A 20,100-nucleotide genomic window follows, 5' to 3' on the forward strand; every position below is an offset into this window, starting at 1 on the left:
TCTATGTTTAAATCAAGAAGGTATTGTCCAAGCCAGAGCATAAGTTTATTAACTGTCCTCTACCTAATGGGTGCCTTTGCTTTGAAGCCTTCTCATTCCTTGAACTTCTTTGGCATCCTGACTGGAATGGATCTACCTTTCCTTGAGGCTTACTCATTCCTTAGAACTTGAGATTGACCACATGCTGCTGTGGTCTGCTCATTCATTGAGTATTCTATTTCCTATTCTGTGCTCTTCACTCCTGGGCTTCTCATAGGCCTCTGTTTAAATTCATTACTATGTAGCGTGGCCTTGATAATGCATTTTCGAATCGCACAAACCTCCAGTCTATAAAGTCAAGCCTTAGCTTTTACAGTGACATTGATTGCCCTTTTAAGTCCTATCCTAAATACATTTACCTAAGACAATTAAGGAGACCTTTCTGATGATGGGTGAGGTACTAAAAAGAATACCTGGAAATCTACCTGTTTCCCCCAACCCTACAGAAATTAATAATTTCTCATGAAGCCTTTGTATTTTCTTCCATGATGTTCTCTGATGATCAGTTTTGGTTTTGTCTGAGTTATCTTTGCAGGGCTGGGGACTGAACCCAGAGCCTTGAATATGTTACCAAAGTTTCTGCCACTGAGGTACACTACCAGCCCCTGTTTTACTTAAGTCTTGAGAAATGAACATGTGCTCCAAGTTACCACTTACCCAGAATGCTTCATGTTCTGAGGCTTATCCATTCGGACAGCAAGTTTGATTTTGAGATCTTGATCAGGACAGTTTTTGGAGACAGTCATTTTGTGCCACTCGGACTGTTTGGGGCTGTTTGGGGTGGGATGAAGAATCACCTGTAGGAAAGAACAAACATGTCAGCAAGAAAACAGAAGCGACTTTATGGGTATACAGATTTTTTTTTTTGTCAGTTGTGGGGCTTGAACTCTGGCCTTGGGAGTTGTCCCTGAGCTCTTTAGCTCAAGGTTACTGGCTACCCCTAGAATCACAGCGCCACTTCCAATTTTCTAGTGGTTAATTGGAGATAAGGGTCTCACAGGACTTTAGTGCCCAGACTGGCTTTGAACTTCAGATTTCAGATCTCAGCCTCCTGAGTGGCTACAATTATAGGGGTGAGCCACCACGCCAAGCTTGGATTTTTTTTTTTTGGCCAGTCCTGGGCCTGAGCACTGTCCTTGGACTTTCTCAAGGCCAGAGCTCTACCACTTGAGCCTCAGTACCACTTCTGGCTTTTTTTTTCTATGTATGTGGTACTGAGGACTTGAACCCGGGTATTCATGCATGCTAGGCAAGCACTCTACCACTAGGCCAAACTCCTGGCCTCAGCAGCTTGGATGTTTTTTTCAAGAGTCTTTTATACCCAGATGAAGAGGTCCCAAGACCAACACTGGGGCATGCCATGCCTGAGGGTACATATGCCTTTTCTTGCTCCCCTTTGTCTCTTCATAGCTAAAGATAGTAAAGATCAGGCTTTCTGTGATATTGCTCAGACTTTTCTAATGTTAGAGGAACTAATGATACTCAGAACAGAGAACATTATTCTCATCACCAACAAATAAGGAGGCAGATCTATGAAAGGAAGAAATAGCCTCATATTTTAGAAAGCATCCTCCATTTTAAAAGGATTTCCTTCAATCTCAAGAAAAGAACTCTTTCAAAGCCTGTAAGGGAAAAATAAATGGGAAAATATAAGATGTAAAGAAAAAGGAAGAGACTTGTTTAGGGGCACCTATCAGTCAGTCCCAGTCACCGGGGCATCTGACTTTGCCCTGGCACAGAAGGAGACCCACAGAGCTGAAGAAGCATTGCTTGTTGGAAAATGCTAACAGTAGCCGATCAGAGATGGAACTTTGATGTGGGTTTCTAGCCTTAGCCCTCAAAGAAGTAGATGTGAACAATCCACATTTTCATTCTGTGACCAAAGAACTCTCAGGAGTCCCATGCATGCACTCTGGGAAAAGTAAAAATAGTTGAAAAATTACCCAACCCAAGAATATGTGGCCTAAATGCAGATGCAACAAAAGCTGGGCTTGCCCAGACTGGCTTCTGCCTTGGCAGTACCCTCTGGGATGTTGCATATGTTACTCTGGCTGTTTCCAAAGCATTGTTTTCTTCAAGTGCAGGGACAGTGGGCTCCTTCCCCGGGTCTTGTTTCCTAGTGGAGGGGGCCAGGAGAGATTCAGAATCTAAGGGCAACACACTCAGGCCTTGTAGGAGCTGCATTACCTTTACTATAGCCAGACACATTTGGCCCATGCTTAAGAGGATGGAGGTATATGGCTCTCCTCTTCAACACAGAACATGAGCTCTGGGAGGACAGTAGCAGAAATGCAAGAACTCAGCCACTTTTACAACCTTCACTTGTGCTAATATTCTACCCTTTCTCATTCTGGGCCTAACCTTTCTTCCTATTAGCTCTTCTTTCTATAATAAAAGAAAATTTGTGTGTTTTCCTAAACTCCAAGTGTCTTCTCAATTGATGATGGGGCTGAAACAGAGGAAGGCCTGTGTTTTCAGACCAATGGCTACCCAATTTTTTAAAATATATTTTATTGTTATCTTTAAGAGGTTGTACAAAGGAATTGCAATTTAACAAAGCAGTAAAAGAATACAATGTATCTTGATTAATGCCACCCCTTTCAATATTCTCATCCATCACTCCCCTCCACTCTTCTTAATTTTATGGGATATATATTGGATTCCTGCCTGCAGTTCTCTTCCCTTCTTCTCTTCGTTTACCACCTTCCCCTTCACCTCTTTCAAGTACTGGCTTCCTGATGTTTTTATTTTGCTGAACTTAAATTTTGGCATTGAAAGGAAGTACACTATTTGAGATCTCCCTTGAATCTACTGTATTTTAGCTAATCAAAAACTTTATTTTTTCTGTAGGGGGCAGAATGGGAATGTGGTTTATAGTGCTTGCCTAGCATGCATGAACTTCTGGATTTGATTTCTTAGTACCATATAAATAGAAAAAGCAAGAAGTGGCTCTATGGCTCAAATGGTAGAGTGCTATGTTGGCCTTGGACAAAAGAAGCTCAAGGATAGTGCTCAGGCCCTGAGTTCAAGTCCAGAACTGACCAAAATTTTTTTCCCATAAAGTAGATATATCCCATCAATATCTGTTTCTTCCTGTGAAGGTTTACTTAGTTAAAACTACGTTAAGAGCATAAATTCATTTAAGTAGCACACTGCAATATGCCAACTAATGAATGTGTGCTGGAAGTAGGTGAAGTTGGCTGGGATCACTGGCTTGAGACCCTTTTATCCCTCTAGCACTCGTATACAGTACTTACTATCCCAGTCTACTTTTGGAGTTAGAAGGGAGGGAGCATGTGGCCCCTTTCCTAGTTACTGTTATCTGGGGTGGGGGCAAGGTAAGAGAGTGAGAGTTCCTAGGAAGCTGGGGAGGGAGAAACTAGAGAGAGAAACAGCAGCGCAGGCTAGCACAGCGGCAGGAAGGTCCTTGGCTTTCTTCTGACACTGCCTGCTTGCCAAAGTCAAGGTAGGAGCCACACCAGGCACCAGGAGCTCATTAACAGACTTCACCATATGGATCCTGGGCGTGGTTCCCACTGGCAATATGGTGTCCATTCTCAACGCAAATAACCACAGCTCATTACTCACCTATTGTGCAAGGATTTCTCCCCCACCCTCCCCGCCCACCATGGTGACTTCTTCTGCAGAGTGTATGGAGAGATGAGGTCACTCCACTTTCTTCTAATGTTGTCCTCAGACAGCCATGCTTCAGATGGGCTGATGCAGGGCTTTGCATGTGTCAGCCCCACTGAGTGATGAGGGTCCTTCTGGTGGTGTGTGAGCCCTGAGCCCAGCAGACACCTCATCTGCACATTCCAGGCTGCTAATCAAGCACTTTGTCATCACAGCCAAGGCCATGTGTACTGTGCTTTGATGTGGGGATGCTGATGAGGTACCAGAATCCTTACTAGCCATAGGCTGCAAGCCAGCAACCTCATGGCCTCTCCCAGATACCTGGGCACAGAGGTGGGGGTCTCTTGGCTAGTTTCTAGAACTGAACTTCTCTTTCTCTTCCCCCCCGCCCCAGATTGGAGTTCACCCCTCCTATGTATTTTCTTCTCAGGCATGTGTCACTAAGCAGGGCACTTACTATGTGATACACTGTCATTTCTGGGCTGCATTAGCACTCCTTAGGGCTTGTGAGGTTAAAATTATCTCTCTGTCTTTCTTCCTGTTCACTCTGTGCAGTACAAATAAATGAACACAGCAGATTTAAATCATATTTGCTAAATGAAAATTTGATACTATTTTAATGTTGGCTTGAGTATGGGGAAATATGTATATTCTTAGTTCTTTGCAGAAATATAAATTGACATATAGGCAATGCAGTAATATCTATCAAAATTCAATTTTTTTTCAGTAACATATCAACAGGTGGTACTGGGTTTTTAAAATCAGGGATTCATGCTTGCTCTATCAGTTAGCCATTCTCTCAGCCCTTTTTTGCTTTAGTTATAGTTTGAATAGGTTCGTGTGTGTGTGTGTGTGTGTGTGTGTGTGTGTGTGTGTGTGTTTTAATCAGGGATGGGCCCTAACTATGATCCTCTTTAAATTGGATTCCTGCTATGCCACTGTAGGAATTACAGATGAATATTGCCACATTTTTTATTTCTTGAGATGGGAATCTCTCAAACTACTTTTTTTTTTGTGGATCATGGAGTTTGAACTCTGGGCCTGGGCGCTGTCCCTGAGGTCTTCAGCTCAAGACTACCATCCTACCCCTGGACCCACTTCCAATTTTCTAGTGATTAATTGGAGATAAGAGTCTCATGTTCTTTAGCGCCTGGGATGGCTTTGAACCTAGATCCTCAGATCAAGCCTCCTGAGTAGCTAGGATTATAGGCATGAGCTACTGTGCCCGGCTTCTCTCAAACTTTGCCAGGGCCTGTCTCCTCCCTCCCTTCCCCCCTCCCTTCTTCCTTTCTTCTCTTCCTCCCTCCCTTCCTTCCTTCCTTCCTCTCTCTCTATTTTTGTAAAGATAGATATATACATATATTCATGTTTTTCCTATAGGTACATAGAGTATTTTAGAAAATACATGCTATAAAATGCAAACCAGATTTTTTTTTCACCACAAAGGGAGATTAGGTCATGGTGAAATAGAGCATTAGTTTCCACTGAATACTCATTGCAATCTTTCTTTCTTTCTTTCTTTCTTTCTTTCTTTCTTTCTTTCTTTTTTCTTTCTTTCTGCAACCTTTCTTTCCTTCTTCCTTCCTTCCTTTCCTTCTTTCTTTTATCTTTCTTTTTTTTCCCCCTGTCCTGGTGTCTGGGCCTGGGCCCTGTCCCTGAGCCTCTTTATGCTCAAAAAGTGGGCCACAGTGCAACTTTTGGCTTTCTTGAGTAGTTTACTTGAGATAAGAGTTTCATGAGGACTTTTTTTTATTGGCCAGGGCTGGCTTTGAGCTGCGATCTTCAAAGCTCAACCTCTTGAGTAGCTAGGATTTTAGGTATGAGTCACCTGTGCCTGGATTTTCATTGTAATTTTTAAAAACAAGTAATATGCATTATTTTCACAATTACAATGCCTAACAAAAGTGAGAACTACTACCAGTGAAAGAAACTATGGAAGGAACTGCCTCACTTTCAAGACTCAGTGTCAAGCACCTGGATGCTCCCTGTGATGTACTGCCAGTAGAGGGCACCCTGCCAGTAGAAGATTCCAGACAGTAAGGCCAGGTAGACCTGCTCCTTGTAGCTGGTGGGAAGTTTGCTAGGCAAGAAAGAAGAGACAATGCCCAATCACAAACCATGTGGCTATGAGACCTGGCAAGTCTTGGCCTCCACGACTACTGCAGGGTTAAGAGTCAGTGTGGTGTAGACAAGATAGTTCTACAGATGCCCAGCCTCCATTCCTGTAACTAATTTCATTCCTCTATACAGTGAGATAATCACTGTCTGTGGTATAATTGTATAGGAGGCACACTGTGTCAATATCTATACATTTATAAACAATTTCCTGGGGATTCTGGATTCTGCACAGCTCACCTTCAGACCCAGGCAGGACATTCCCGGGCTGGCCAGTCACACTTGTCCTCATTCATACTAGCATACTAATCCTTGAGTCACTCATGCTTCTTAACATCCACTTTCATGGGAAAAAAATGTTTAAGGAAAAATGAAAAGCAAGCTACTTTGCCCACTCTTGGGTCCCTCTTTCCCTAGGGACAAGAAATGAATGTCTGTCATTTTTTTCAAGGAAAATTACTAAGCCTTTCCTTTCACTGTCCTTTCTTTCTGGGAGAAGAACTGTTTATTTTTTTGTTTCTGTCTAATTAGTCTTATTTAATTTCTCTTGCTCCTCCTCCTATGATCTACAGCTTTGTAATACAATCCAGGGCAACCCAAAATATGAAAGTCAGACTTGGGAAATGGAAGAAATTTAATGGGGTTAAAGAAAAAAAAAACAGAGGAAGTAGAGTCTTGCTAGCATTGGTAGGTATGCGTAACATATGTCCCTCACATATGTTACAGCAAAGTCTCAGAGGTATTAAAATCTTGGCTAAAATCACAGGGCCTTCAGATGGATTATACATCCAACTGAAAGGGTAGATTTAGTTAAAAAGTTCAGTAGATTAATTGGGCCCAGGGCCTCTGGAGAACATCTTGAAATTTTTTAGAAGGCGTTTCTTGGCTTGGTACACATGAGATCCAACAGTGGAAATTGTTTCAAAAATCCCAGCCACAGAATCAGTGAAGGTGCAGGAGAAAAACCTAACTAGCTGCAGTTTCAGGTCTTAATACCCTCAATGATTCAGCAGGTCTTCTCTGATTGGTTAGCTGTCCTACACCTCATTTGCATAGGGACAATCAATCAGAGCACAGTCCAGGATATTAAAAATCCAAACAGCAACACTACACCTCAGTCACTTCAAAGAAAATAGTAATAGCTTTTGACTGAGATTCTTTTCTCAGGAACTTTACTCTTGAGAAGGAAGAAGGCTACAGCTGCAGCTGCCAAGGGTGGAGCTGCATCACTGGCAGGCATTGGCTTTTCATGAACAGTGGCAGCGCTAAACAGATGTTGCCTGTCATAGGGCTGAGCCTTTATTGGTCTCTGCTCACTATGGAACCAGAAGGATTGTGACAGCTAGGAGAGTTGTAGAGGCTTTACTCATGGCGAGCAGCCGTAAAAAAAGAAAAAAAAAACAACTATCACAACTATAAAGAACTAGAACTGGTTGAATGTCTTCTGGACCCATCTGCATTATCCCAAGTTTCATATACTAAAGCTATCTAAACCCCCTCCTCCTATGTGAGTATCTAGAGACTGGGTTTTAGGAAGAAATCAAGGTTAAAGGAAGTCATAAGGATGACTTTATCTGATAGGATTGTGTCTGTTTACCCTTCAGCCTGTAGCTCTCCCCAGAAGGCACAAGACTCTTGTCTTTGGAACTTTTACAGACGCTAGACTTGTGAGAAATTATACTTCTATTGTTTAAGCTTTTCTTTAAAAAAAAATGCAACCCTAGCCAAGTAATACAGGTTTAAAAATAAACAAGAAAGTTTTGAAAGTCTGTGTCTGGGCACAGGAATGGAAAACAGAAAAAAAGGTTAATATATTTTATTACCTATGGGGTTTTTATAGTCTAGTAGGGAAGATAGAAACCAAGGTCTCTGCCACTTTGCTTTTCCTCTCACTCTGTCTCGTTGGTGATTAAATTCAGTGGAGGATATGAACAGAGAGAGATTCAGCTTAGAAGGAAAAATGGGCAGATAGGAAAAGATTCAGGATGAGCACTTAGACCTTTGGAAGAGTTCGGAGATGGGAGAATGTTCTGGGCCCAGACCAGGCCCTCTGTGAGATGTGAAATGAGTCTGGTTTATTTGATTATTGGGCCCTGGTGGATGAAAGGGCTGTGGCAGCAAATGAGGCTGAAAGGGCTCACAACACACAAGTCTTTGTAGGTAGGCCCTGTTAAGAAGTACAGATTGTATTGTAGGCAGTGTAGCAACAATGGAAGTAAAAATTGGGGTAAGCGAGGGGGAAATCAAGATAAGTAGGGGGAGGGTGGGAAGGAAATGGGGACCATGTAATGAGAAAGAGTATCAATGTTTGTGAAGTTATTCACCTTTTATCTGGTGAATATAATGTAACCCTTCTATTAATCACAATAAAAAAATAAATTAAAAAAATTGGGGTAAGCAAGTAACAAGTCTGAGCTCTGCAAACACCATTACCTCCTGGGGGCAGAGTCAAAAGCTGAGGTGCAGGGAGAAATGTCTATTTAATTCTCAGGGGGCTTGGTACCATCCCATCGGGTATGCCAGAAATGACTAACTTTTGAAATGCTGGGGATCAAACCCAGGCCCTCACACATAATAGGCTTTACCACATGAACCAAGCCCTTTCATTTGAATTTATTTTTGAGACAAGATCTTTCAGACTTTTCCCAGGCTGGCACTGAACTTGGGATCCTCTTGGCTCTCCACCTCTAGGGTTAAACGTAGGTATCGCTTCACAGATATTCTGTGAACAAATGGTGCCAGTCTAAGTTGACACTGCATGGGTGGGGTGCATGATCCTGTAAAGAATGACATATTGCTCTCTGTGAGGACTTCTGCATCCATCCAACAATCATTCCTATTGGGTATTAATAAGAATGGAAAAAGCTGTTTACAACAAAGTCATTCTAGATCCTCACTCTGTCTGATGTTTAGAATCAAAGTTGTTTTTTTTTTTTTTGGAAATGTTTCTAAAGAAACAAAGGCAATTTTACCTGGGTTTGTGTACCCAGTAAATCAGTTCACTGGTCTTCAGGCTCATGAGTCTATACAACAGCACAGTTTCACAGTGGATCCTGCACCTGTCGCCTTGAGGACCGCTGCTCTGCCTTCTGTGGCACCTATTCCTGTTATCTCAAGTAATGGAGGAGGACTGGAGGTTCTAATGTGGCAAGACTTAAGGTCAAATGACGAATGCAGAGTGGAGCCCAGTACTTACGCTTCAAAGCTGGACATCTCAGCCCTTGGCAATGCTGCGTCTTAGTGAAACAGGAACTGCCCTGCACCTGAGACACCCGGAGGTTTGGAGGTCTGTGGGATGGTCCTGGCAGAGGGGCAGTACTCACCCGCCCAAGCTCCTTGTCCTCCAATGCCAAGACACCTGTGCTTTCTGTGAACAGTTTCACCTTCACAGCTGGCAGTGCGTGGGTCGTGGAGAAGTCTCCCTGAGTGCCCCAACTGTGGACAGAAGCAGAGATAGTCAGTATAGACATGTGTGCCTTGATCACAGAGAACTCCTCCCTTCCTCCCAGGCTGAGAAAGTTCAGGATTAAAGCAAGGGAGCACCAGCTGTCACATTCCCTCCCTGTCCCTCCAAATGCTGCTAGAGTGACAAAAAGTGTTAATTAACTTGTTAGGCAAATGCAAGACAGATGCTTAGAAAGTTGCCAAGGGTCTTCACAGTGCACTATCAGGAATCACTTGGAATTAGCACAAAATCATATTAGTGAGAACTCCCCTCTCCCCCCATTTGTTTACTCTGTCTACAAACGATTCCAGGGCAATCACCAATATTTCATTTTGTCATCCAAATCTCTAGTTCTTGGAAACTGCAGTTCTGGATTATGAGATGAGGCTTCCTTTGGTTTGAGCTGACTTTAAAATGAGACTTCGGCAGCAGGTGTATACATCCACTGGTATTCAAAGCTGAATCAAAGAAAGAAATGAGTGGGGCTTCCTCCAATCACAGATGGGAAGGGGAGTTGAACGGCTTAACAATAAGAATGTGGCAAGGTCCAGACTGGGTGTGGTGGCGCATGCCTAGCTTTGCAGTTACTTGGGAAGCAGAAGTAGGAGGGTCATAGTCCTGGGAGGTCTGCCCAGGCAGTGAGCAGGAGATCCTATCTGGCAAACATTAAAAGCAAAAGGAAAGGGAGCTGGGAGCTGGTGGCTCACATCTGTAATCCTAGCTACTCAGGAAACTGAGATCTGAGGACTGCAGTTCAAAACCAGCCCCAGCAGAAAAGTCCTCCTGAGACTCTTATCTCCAATAAACTACTCAAGAAAGCTAGAAACGGTGCGGTGGCTCAAGTGGTAGAGCACTAGCTTTGAGCACAAAGAAGCTCAGGGACAAGGCCCAGGCGCGAGTTCAAGCCTAAGGACTGGAAAAAAAAATGAAAGGGGTGTAATCCAAGTAGTACAGCAATCAACTAGAAAACAAAAGGTCCTGAGTACAATTCCCAGTAACTCCACAAAAAGAAAAGAGGAGGAAGGTAAGGATGTCATTCTTTGTTTCTAGTTTGCAGATTTCTCCAGAAGGGAAATTGACTTCTATCCAGCCCTGGGCTAGGGGTTAGGGATGGAGTTTCTGAGACACTCCTCAGATGTGACCTCTTTGTGAATCTACTTCCTCCAGGAGTACTTGCAATCAGAGGACTCTTCTAGAAGTGTTCACTAGACTGTACTGACCCCTTCCCCCAAATATGTTGCCATGGCCCCATGGACTTGGGGCACAATCTAATCCTGTGCTGTGCCCTGTCACTCATCTGCCCAGGCTCCTGGGCCTCCAGAATCTGCTACGCCAAGCCTGCTGCATGCCTGTCCCTTCAATGACAATGTTTCTCCACACCCATCGGTCCCCTACGGTCACCTGTAAGATAGCCATAAGATCCACCTGAATGCAACTCCCAAGAGTGCCTGTCCTTTCACCTCTATATCTAAATTGGGCTCTAGTATTAAAGTCTTTTCAGCATACTGTTTCATTTGGTATTCAAGCAATCAACCAACCTGTGATTACTGGTTGTAATTTGTGTCTGTTTACTAATATTCTGTCAGCTCTAGGAGTGTAGGGACTGTTTGTTTGTTTATATTGCAAACACAGAACTTAGCACAGTGCTTGACACATGCAATAAATATTTGCTGAATAAAACAAATGATGCCAAATTGCCAAATGCCTGCTCTTTTGCAGGACTAGAAGGCAGTATAGATATACCATTTTTTTTCCTTTTGATCAGTACTGCCTTTGGAACCTAAGGCCTTCTGCTTGCTAGATGAGACTGTTTAACATCTCTCCAGCCTAGCTTTTTGTTCATTAATTAAATTTTCCTAGAGATTTTATTTCCCAGGCTGGCTTTGAACTGTGAGCCTGGGATCTCAGACTGCTGAGAAGCTAGGATTATAGGAATGAGCCATTGGTACATGGATAAATTAAAAAAAAAACTATTGCCTATGTGACCTAATTTCTATAGTGTATGTTTTAAAGTCTGATGTTAATGCCTTGTGAACACATTAAACTTTTTTAAACCTTGAAAAATGGCTGAAAATCATCAAAGTTGAGTTGAAAATTTTTTAAAAGTTCATCTCTATTTCATTGAGAGCCATTTTTTTCATTTACCAGAATTTGGACAACATTGGAGGAGTTATGGGCACCAATAAACACTCTAAAGGTGTGAAATAGCTAGCCATTTCTCAAATACTTTTCACAAAGACTCTCCTCCTACATCTGGGGTTCAAAGTCCAAACCAAATGTCTTCTGCATTTGCCTGTAGTGGGTATCCTTTTACTCCTCTTTTTGTTTCCATGGACTTTCCTTTGACTATAAGTGGGCCTCATACTTGACCCCGTGCTTGCTGGCTACTTGTATTTCTTCTGTAAATTATGAAAATCTGATTTCTAGTCTCCTTGTACTCCATTAAGTAAATTCCATTAATGAAAGCAAGAGGGGAATCTAGGGAGAGTTGGCAAGAAAACACTGGATTAATGGAAATGAAGAGGACCCAGACTTAGCGGTACAGGAAAAACATCGAGAAGTCACAACAATCAAAACAGCATCAAGGAGTAGACAGGGAGGAAAACCTCGGCTGGAAAGAAGCATCTCAGGCAAATGTCTCATGTGACAAGGTCTTGACCCAGAACCCTTTAGCTCAAATTCTAACACAGTCACATACAAATTGTGAGGTTGGAGGCAAGTGAATTAACAGACCTGCCTCTCAAGTCCTTCAAAGATAAAATAAGCCCTCTTTGCTGTACAACTGTGAAAGACTCAACAGCTACAGACTTGGGTCTCAGAAAGAATCTTTTTTGACTGCCTTCCTTCTATTCCCAAATGTGTCCTGGTACCAAACACTTACATTTGTGTTATCCAACACACACCGATCAAATGCCTCCTATGTGTCTGACAATACACGATGGACACAAGCTGGACATTACAATTCCTCCTATACACAGTACTTAGAAAGTGAGCATGGATACCACTTCCTAGATGAGAAAACTAAGGAAGTATTCAAGATCTTGTTCCTTTATCCCAATGAAGTGTGACTGAGTTGGATAACATCCTAAGTCTTTTCATTCCCACAGCACGTGCCATAATCACTAATAAGTTTTATTAGTGACTAGCAACACAGGCAGAAGAGCAACCATTCATTTATTATTTATGATTAACGGTGGTGTTAATCTCTGATCCTCATCATGCCTGGCCATGGAGACAAGGAAAAGCTTTGCTGGAAACCAGGGAGCTCTGAAAGGAAAAGCGTTAAGACTGTGATGTCCCCTACCTCCAACCTCCATGGTGCTGGCTTGGATATGGTTTGTAAGAGTTTCTTAGTCTGCTTAGCACAAACTACAAAACTCTTGGTATTACCCAAGGCTCATAAGGCCTGTCAAATGATGCAGACTATTGGACAGTACAGTGCTCTGACACAAGGTAGCTGGGTAGAATTCAAGCCATAGGAGGCTATGCCAATCACACCACAATTGAGCATTGTGTACTTTTCTTTTCTACCAGGCTTGCAGTTGTGCTTTTGGCTTTCCCCAATGAGCCTTGGCTGGCCATAAGTTGCTAGATCATTACTGAATCCTGATTTATGGGTCAGATTTTTACACAGTAACCTGGCCCAGTAGAGCAGGCAAAATTAGAAGCTTTAGTCTAATCAGGCTGGTTGTGTAATCCACAGGGCTCAGTGCTAAGTAAAAACACAGGGTTCCTTGCTCAAGAAGCAGATGACCATGCCAGTAAAGGTACAAAATCAATAAAACATTTTCTTTCTCCTTCCTGCATTATATGCATGCTTCTTCGTTCCATTGGACATAACTTAAAACAAACATAGGTCCCTTGTGTGTGGACCTAGGACAGCTATGTGTTTCCAGGCCCATAAAGGTGACCTAAGTTGAAATAAAACTTTTTGCCCCTTTTTCCCCCCTTGAATCCTAGCCAGCCGATTCAATAATAGTTACTTCTGGATTCTTTTCATTAATGTTTCCTCTATAAGAATTAAAGTTTCATTTCAGCACCCTTCTCCTGTCCCTCTCCTCTTCTGGAAGAAAAAAATGTCATGAAATTATCCATTATCTTTGTCTAGCCATGGAAAAGATATGGCTTTCTTTCTAATTAAAAACTGCTAATATTTATTTAGAATACTGTGTGCAAGGCACACAATCTCTCCCCCCCTCAAAAGTGTGATATGGTCACATGCATCTTGTATCTTTTTAAAGACTATAATTATATTATAATGTCTATAATTGTCACCCTCAGAGCTACAGATAAGGAAATTAAAGTTCAGAGAAGGCTGATCATGTGTCTCAGATCATTCATAAAAGTAAACAGCAGTTTAACTCCACAATATGTAATGTTCCTTTATTTTTTTATTGAGATAGGGTCTTGATATTTAGTTTAGGCAAGCTCAATTTTACTCTGTGGCTCAGGCTAGCCTCTCAGTCACTCTATAGCCTAATCTGGTTTCCAACTCAAGAAACCTTCTTGCATGTGTGCCTAAGTACCACAATCCAATTTTAACCACAGTGTCATTTTTCCTCTTTCTTTCATTCTGCCCGTAACTCTTCTGCCTTGATCCAGTGAACATAAATTATCTCTAAAGCTCAAAGGGAAAGTTCTATTTTAAGACTGGTGGGACTTTGGGACCCTTTGACTTCTAACTTTGGTTTTATTTCACACGTTCAGTATACTTCACAGACTACCACATTTGACACAGACAAATTAGCCAGTGGAACAAGCATCAAAAGCCTTGGTGTTTGTGTGGTTCTGTATATGGAGAAATGAATGTATTTCTTATTATTGCATTTCTCTTTTCCTTTTTAGAGCAATTGACTGTGGCTATCAAGATACATCACTTCTTAAAAGTTTCTCAGAACTGAAACACAGTTGCACTTGGATTCACAAAGACCAGAGGTTGACAATATTTATTTCAAGCAGAGGTTGAAAAGGTTGGAAAGGTTAAGTGTCTAACTTCTTTCTAAACACAAGATAACAAAAGTAAAATGGGTTAGATTGTCCTTCTGTGATCCCATTGCATCTGCCAATCCTCAGATGTATGCCTAGCTGACAAATGTACTAAAAATAGTCATCAATTACTGAGTTCTTATTGTTTTCCAGGCTCGGGGCTCAGTACTTTCTTTGTGGATTATCTCATTTAATCCTTCTGACAGCTCTATGAAGAACAATCCACTTAATCCTCACTTTATACATAGAGAAACTTGGTTCACTGGACCAGGATCTTAGGCCATCAAAGAGTTGGATCTTACATTTTGACATTGAAACTATACATTGAAACAGAGGCCTTTCCTATCTCCCTGTAACTCTTAATGCAGTACTACTTAATGGTTTGGCAATGACCTTGGCAAAGATTTATCCTTCTTTTCAGAAAGTGACCACCTTAGGGCAGAGAACATTTTCTACAACCTTATCTCCTGGATTCAACAGGGCACCTGAAACAGTAAATATTTGTTTAATAAACGAGGAAGAAGGGACCCACCATTGAATGAGATAGGGGCAGGACTATGGAGAGGTGAGATTAAAAAAGCCTGTGATTTCTGACTCAGGAGGGGGATTTTTCTCCTTAAGGGCTTGGTATTTTTAGGAGCATACCAACTTTCTAATACACACAGTGCCTGTCAGCATGCAAGGGGACATGGCATATGACAGCTCTCAGCTCTTCTTAGGAGCCAGTCAGAGATCTCTGAAGGTCAAACAATGATTGGCTCAGGAGGCCAAGAGCTGGAAGCAACATGTCTGTCTATAGCTTCAGTACTAGAAAATGCCACCAGGCCAAACTTATGCTGTGATGGATGAATTTTGGTCTTTTTAGCCACAAGTACATAATCCAAAGATGACAGAAAATGCCAGCATTTACCATGACATCTCCAAATATAAAAGCATGAGTTTTGAGATAGATACCTTTCGTAAGAGATGAAATCAATGAGCAGTCAAGCCGATTAACAGACAAGAACTATTCACCACCAGATGAAGCTCTAATGTCCACTGCTCCGGAACTTGTACCTCTAACTGGCCTTTCATTGTGGAAACTCTAAATGTCTGCCAGAGAAAAATCACTGTATTACCTGCTGGTGTGGATCCAAAAATGAGTGACATGAAGACTCTTCTTTTCTGTACAATACACTTTTCTGTATAATTCGGGAGAAGCCCTATAGAAGTGGTACCACTTAAGAAAGAATGAGACATAGTTTTAGTTTTGTTTTTCAACTCAAGGTTAGCACTCTACCACTTGAGCCATGGGTTTCATTTTTGTATTTTTGGTGGTCAACTGAAGTTTAAGAGTCTGAGAGATTATAACAATGATCCTCAAACCTCAGCCTCCTTTAGCTCCAAATACAAGTTTGAGCCAATGGTGTCTATCAAGAACACAGTTTTCCCATCTATAAATTGGGGATAAGAACAGTACTGACTCCAGAGGATTACTAAAAGGATATGTAGGAGATGAACTATCACAACGGTAGTGTTGAATGCACCTTCTGGCACACAGAATGTACTAAGATTTTTTTAAGGGCTGGGAGTCTGGCTCAGTGGTAGAGTGCTTGCCTAGCATATATGACACTCTGGGTTTGATTCCTCGGTACTGCAACACTGAAAAAAGCCGGAAGTGATGCTGTGCCTCAAGTGGTAGAGCACTGGCCTTGAGGAAAGCCCAAGGACAGTGCTTAGTCCCTGAGTTCAAGCTCCAGGACTGGCAAAAAAATTTTTTTGAAGCCTCAGTTTTAGGAAGTTAGACTAGGGGTTGGTAAACTCTAGCCCAAGGGTTATGTCTAGCTGCCTGTCTGCTCATGTAGGGCTTATGAGCCAAGAACGGACTTGGCATTTCTAAATGGTTGAAAACAATCAAATAAAAGATAGTTTATGATGCAGAAATATGGTCTGTAATCCCAGTTCTGACACCCATTCATAAAGTTTTGTTGGCACCCTGCTGTGCTCACCCATTATGGACCTCCTATAGACGCCTTGCACTCTAGTGCGAGAGCTAAGTAGCCATGAGGCTGAGCATATGCCCAACCAGCCTGAGATATGCGCTCCTGGTCCTTTGTAGCAGAAGCCGAGCTCTGTTATGAACAGTTAAATTGCCTGCCTGGCATAATGGAACAAATTTTATCTTCATTAGCACGTTAGACGTTTGCTCACCCAGGCACATCCACTGAGCTCAATTAGGAGCAGGCACATACACAAGGACAGCTCAAGACATGGCGATCCAATTTGCTGCTTCTAAATCCAACTCTTCCCAGTCCTCTTGGTATATGGTTAACTTTTGAGTTTGGGTATTAGAGCCTTTCAGACACGTGGCATCCAAATGCTGCTTCAAGATCTACTTGAGCTGGCTGATGTGGGTTGCACCACATCATTATTAATATCAAATAATAAACAGGAGTAGCAGGCAATTCATATTCCAGGAGGTAGAGGTGACTTTAAAAAACATCACAGCATATTATTTCTGCAAACCTATTGCATGGTGTCATTGCTTTGAAAGTGAATACTTTGATCTGGGAAGAAAATGAGCAGAGGACGGGGAGACAGCCACGGTAAAGCAACCTCGTACTGTGTGTTTGCAGAGAGCATCTGCTCCCTTGCAGGCACATCTCTGTTTACTATTTAAAGCCTCTTATTTGCAGAAGCCTCCTTGGACCATATGTTATCAACAAATGTTGCTAATCAAATACACACAGTAATTTCCATTAGAATCCCCCCCCATGAACAAAACAAAACAAAAAAAACACAGAAAAAATCCCCAATATTTTCCAAAATGGAATAGATCTCCCCAAAATGACAGTCAACATCCATTGCAGACCTTTTGACAACAATGATGCTTTATGGATGAACAAGCCAAGAGCACATCCATGTTGGGCACAGAGGGACCCTTGGAGAACTGGATCACATGCAGGTTGGTGCTGGAGTGATAGGATGGTGTCCCCGGTTGTTGTGGTAATGCTCAGCATTAGGCCAGAAATTCATGCTATGAAGCCTGGATTTTGCATGCATTCAAGGTAGATAGCTCCTGTAAGCTGGGTGTTAAATGGGTACCGGTTGTAAGATTAACAGTGGCTTTAAGAAAGGAGAAGTGTCATTTTGAAGAATGAAAGTGCTGTGATCCCCTGGCTAACAGGGAAAGTTAATAATTGCCTGGAGGCACCAGCATTAACATCTTTTGGCTTGTCTTTCAGCCCAACTTGCACGATAACCTACTCTAAGCAAATCAATTGTGCCACTGCAGTCTCATGCAAACTAATTGATAGGATGTGATTCAGGGCCTATATAGTACTAGGAAAAGCTATCTCTTAGCTATATAAACAAGGCAGAGACATTCGCTGTGCAGAAATCGGGTTGTCTGGGAGGTTGATGGAAGAAGGCTTTGGCTTGCCTCCTTGACATTTTTCCCTAATGGCTCCTCTTTTGCCCAAGAATCTTTTTGCTTTTATTTTTCAGACTAGATGTCATGTTTTTGCTGGGGCTGGCAATGTGCCACGATCCTGCCATCTCTATCTCTGAGTAACTGGGATTACAGGCATGCTTGGAATGCTTGGTAGGGTCTATTTTTTTCCTTTTTTTTTTTTTCCTTCTGTTTGTTTCCTTTAGCTGCAATGTGAACACCCAAGAGCAGGAATCTACATCCATTTCCTTCCTTGTTTTTACCTCCAGCATCCAGTACAGTGAGTATTACTCAGGCAGAAGAAACAGAGTCACTGGACAATGAATTCCTGTACACATATTAGAAATGTGTTGAGACTAGAGATTCAAGTTGAAAGTGCAATTTAACAATGCTGCACTACCTATGGACATTGTTTGGTATGGTTGAAGAAGAAAAATTCTATTCAAAATACTTCCTAAAGGCGGGAGCAAGGGTATCATACTTACTGTGGTACTTCAGTGTTTTAGCCTAGGGCCCAGCATATTAATGCTTTTTGAATCAAGGTTGGAGGGAATAATATATGCTTCTCTTGAGACTTGACTCTTAGCCTTTATTTTCTCACTGTGTAACCCTGACCTAGGCTTAGGCTGACTGCTTATCTGATAACAGGAAATGTGGCTATGTGGAGTCTAATATGTTGTTTTTTTCAAGACAAGAGCCTAGGGATTTGACTTTTACCATTGCTCTTTAGTCCTTTAGTAGATTTTCATTCCTGTTTGCATCTTCTTATGTGTTTTCTACTTTCCTTTTACAGATTGCCCTGTGACTTATGATGAATTTAGTCCCCTTCTCAAACTCACAGAAAACTGAAGCTAGTCTAAGTTGAAGATGCACTTAATATCACCACACTATCAAGCATCAGGAGTCAGCAACATAGTGTATGGAAGAGTGTCTGTTGTTTGTGCTCAAGATCATGTGACTGGCTGGGAACTGTCACAGCTGCAGCCCAGCATTGCAAGAAAAGGTAACTAGTTCAAGGACAAGATCCACCTTCCACAGAGTGCACGCTGTTTTCACACAACTGTGAGGCTGAGAAATTGTAAGTCAAACCATCCCATTTTAGGGATTATGGAGTTCTTAATATATGAATCATAGTTAGAAATAACTGGTATGATCATTTCCATAACCCAGTCCTCTCTGATTCCGATGCTTAGTCTCTTTTTCTCACTTTTTCTATTTGAAGTTTTGAAACAGGCAGGATGGAAACTCATTATGTAGCTCAGGCTGGCTTTGAACTTGAGAGGCTTCCTAAACACTAATATTATAGGTGTGTTTCCCACCATATCTGATTGGTGGTCTATTAATCTGAGGGTTTTTTTGTTTGTTTGTTTCTGTTTTTTAACCCTCTTGGTCTGCCCTGTGATTTTGGCTGAAGGTGAAGTTTTGCTAGTGTACTAAGTAGAAGGAACTCCAGCTCTGGTTCCAGAAGCAGTTTCTAGGCCTCTGCCCCAATCAGCTGTGACTCTCAGTTTTCCTGGCTGCATCTCCAATGTAGGAGCAGCAGCTTATCCCGTGACCTCAATTTTCTGATGGATCTGGGAAGAGCTGCTGATTTTCCCGTTGCTTCTCTTTTTCTCCTGTGAGGATGGGAAGGACGACCTCCCAGCTCCTTGCCTGCTGGAATGGAAACCGGAAGTCTAGCACCTCCTGGATATTTTGAGATTCTCTCCAGCTGTGAGAGCTTGGATTGCATTATTCATTGAAGGCTGGCTCATAAGAAAAAAATAAAATATAGTTGGTCAATAGGAAAATGGAAAAATTCCAAGGTTAAAGCTCAGTCACTGGGTGGTCTGGGGAGGAATTGCTCCAGGCTAAAGAGAAGACACTTCATTACCTGCTTTAACTGGCAGCATTGGCTTCCCTGAAGAAGAACTTAGAGTATGATTCAAAAATATCATCACTGAAAGCAGATGAGGTTTTTGTCATTGAAAATGATAGCTTCATCTTCCTAATCTGGGTTCCTCCTGCATCCGCTTTGCCTAGGCGCCTTCTTATCTTTCCCTACAAGAGGCTCAGGGAAAAGGAACTGCTTGATGAACAGTAGATGTTGGAATGGAAAAATCTGCTGCATTTTTAACTCTCTTGGTGACTCAGAAACCACCTTCAATTTTATTCCAAACACTGGCTGTTACCCTAGAATTGCTTGTGTAAACTGAGCTGATTATTATGGGCAACAACCTGTGATTCCTCTAAGTAATTGGGAGACTCTATCACCAACACTGTCTTCAGAACCTTCATCTGTCTTAGAACACCTGGCATCCTTCAGAAAACCCAATTCATACTAGGTGCACTCTGCAGGTGACTAAGGCAATGCTGACAAGAGGAATAAGCCAGAGAATTATAAATTAGGTCCTTGAATTCCGGGGAGATCCATAGAGAGTAGGAGACAAAAGAGGAAATAAACAGGGGAGTG

At 42.1% G+C, this 20,100-nt stretch overlaps 1 protein-coding gene across 11 annotated transcripts in view; it reads right to left on the bottom strand.

Moving 5' to 3' along the window:
* Window positions 1–20,100, bottom strand: part of Cadps (calcium dependent secretion activator) — a 406,170-nt gene that overhangs the window by 169,028 nt on the left and 217,042 nt on the right. For all 11 annotated transcript variants that reach the window (XM_090323391.1, XM_090323382.1, XM_090323373.1 and 8 more), the window contains exons 7-8: window positions 9,111–9,222; window positions 697–836 (exon numbers count right to left, since the gene is read on the bottom strand). In XM_090323391.1, the coding sequence (XP_090179517.1) occupies window positions 697–836; window positions 9,111–9,222 (252 nt within the window). The remainder of the gene's footprint in view (window positions 1–696; window positions 837–9,110; window positions 9,223–20,100) is intronic.

This window comes from Megascapheus bottae, chromosome 2 (genome assembly GCF_031878675.1).
Source record: "Megascapheus bottae isolate mThoBot1 chromosome 2, mThoBot2.hap1, whole genome shotgun sequence".
NCBI lineage: Eukaryota > Metazoa > Chordata > Mammalia > Rodentia > Geomyidae > Megascapheus > Megascapheus bottae.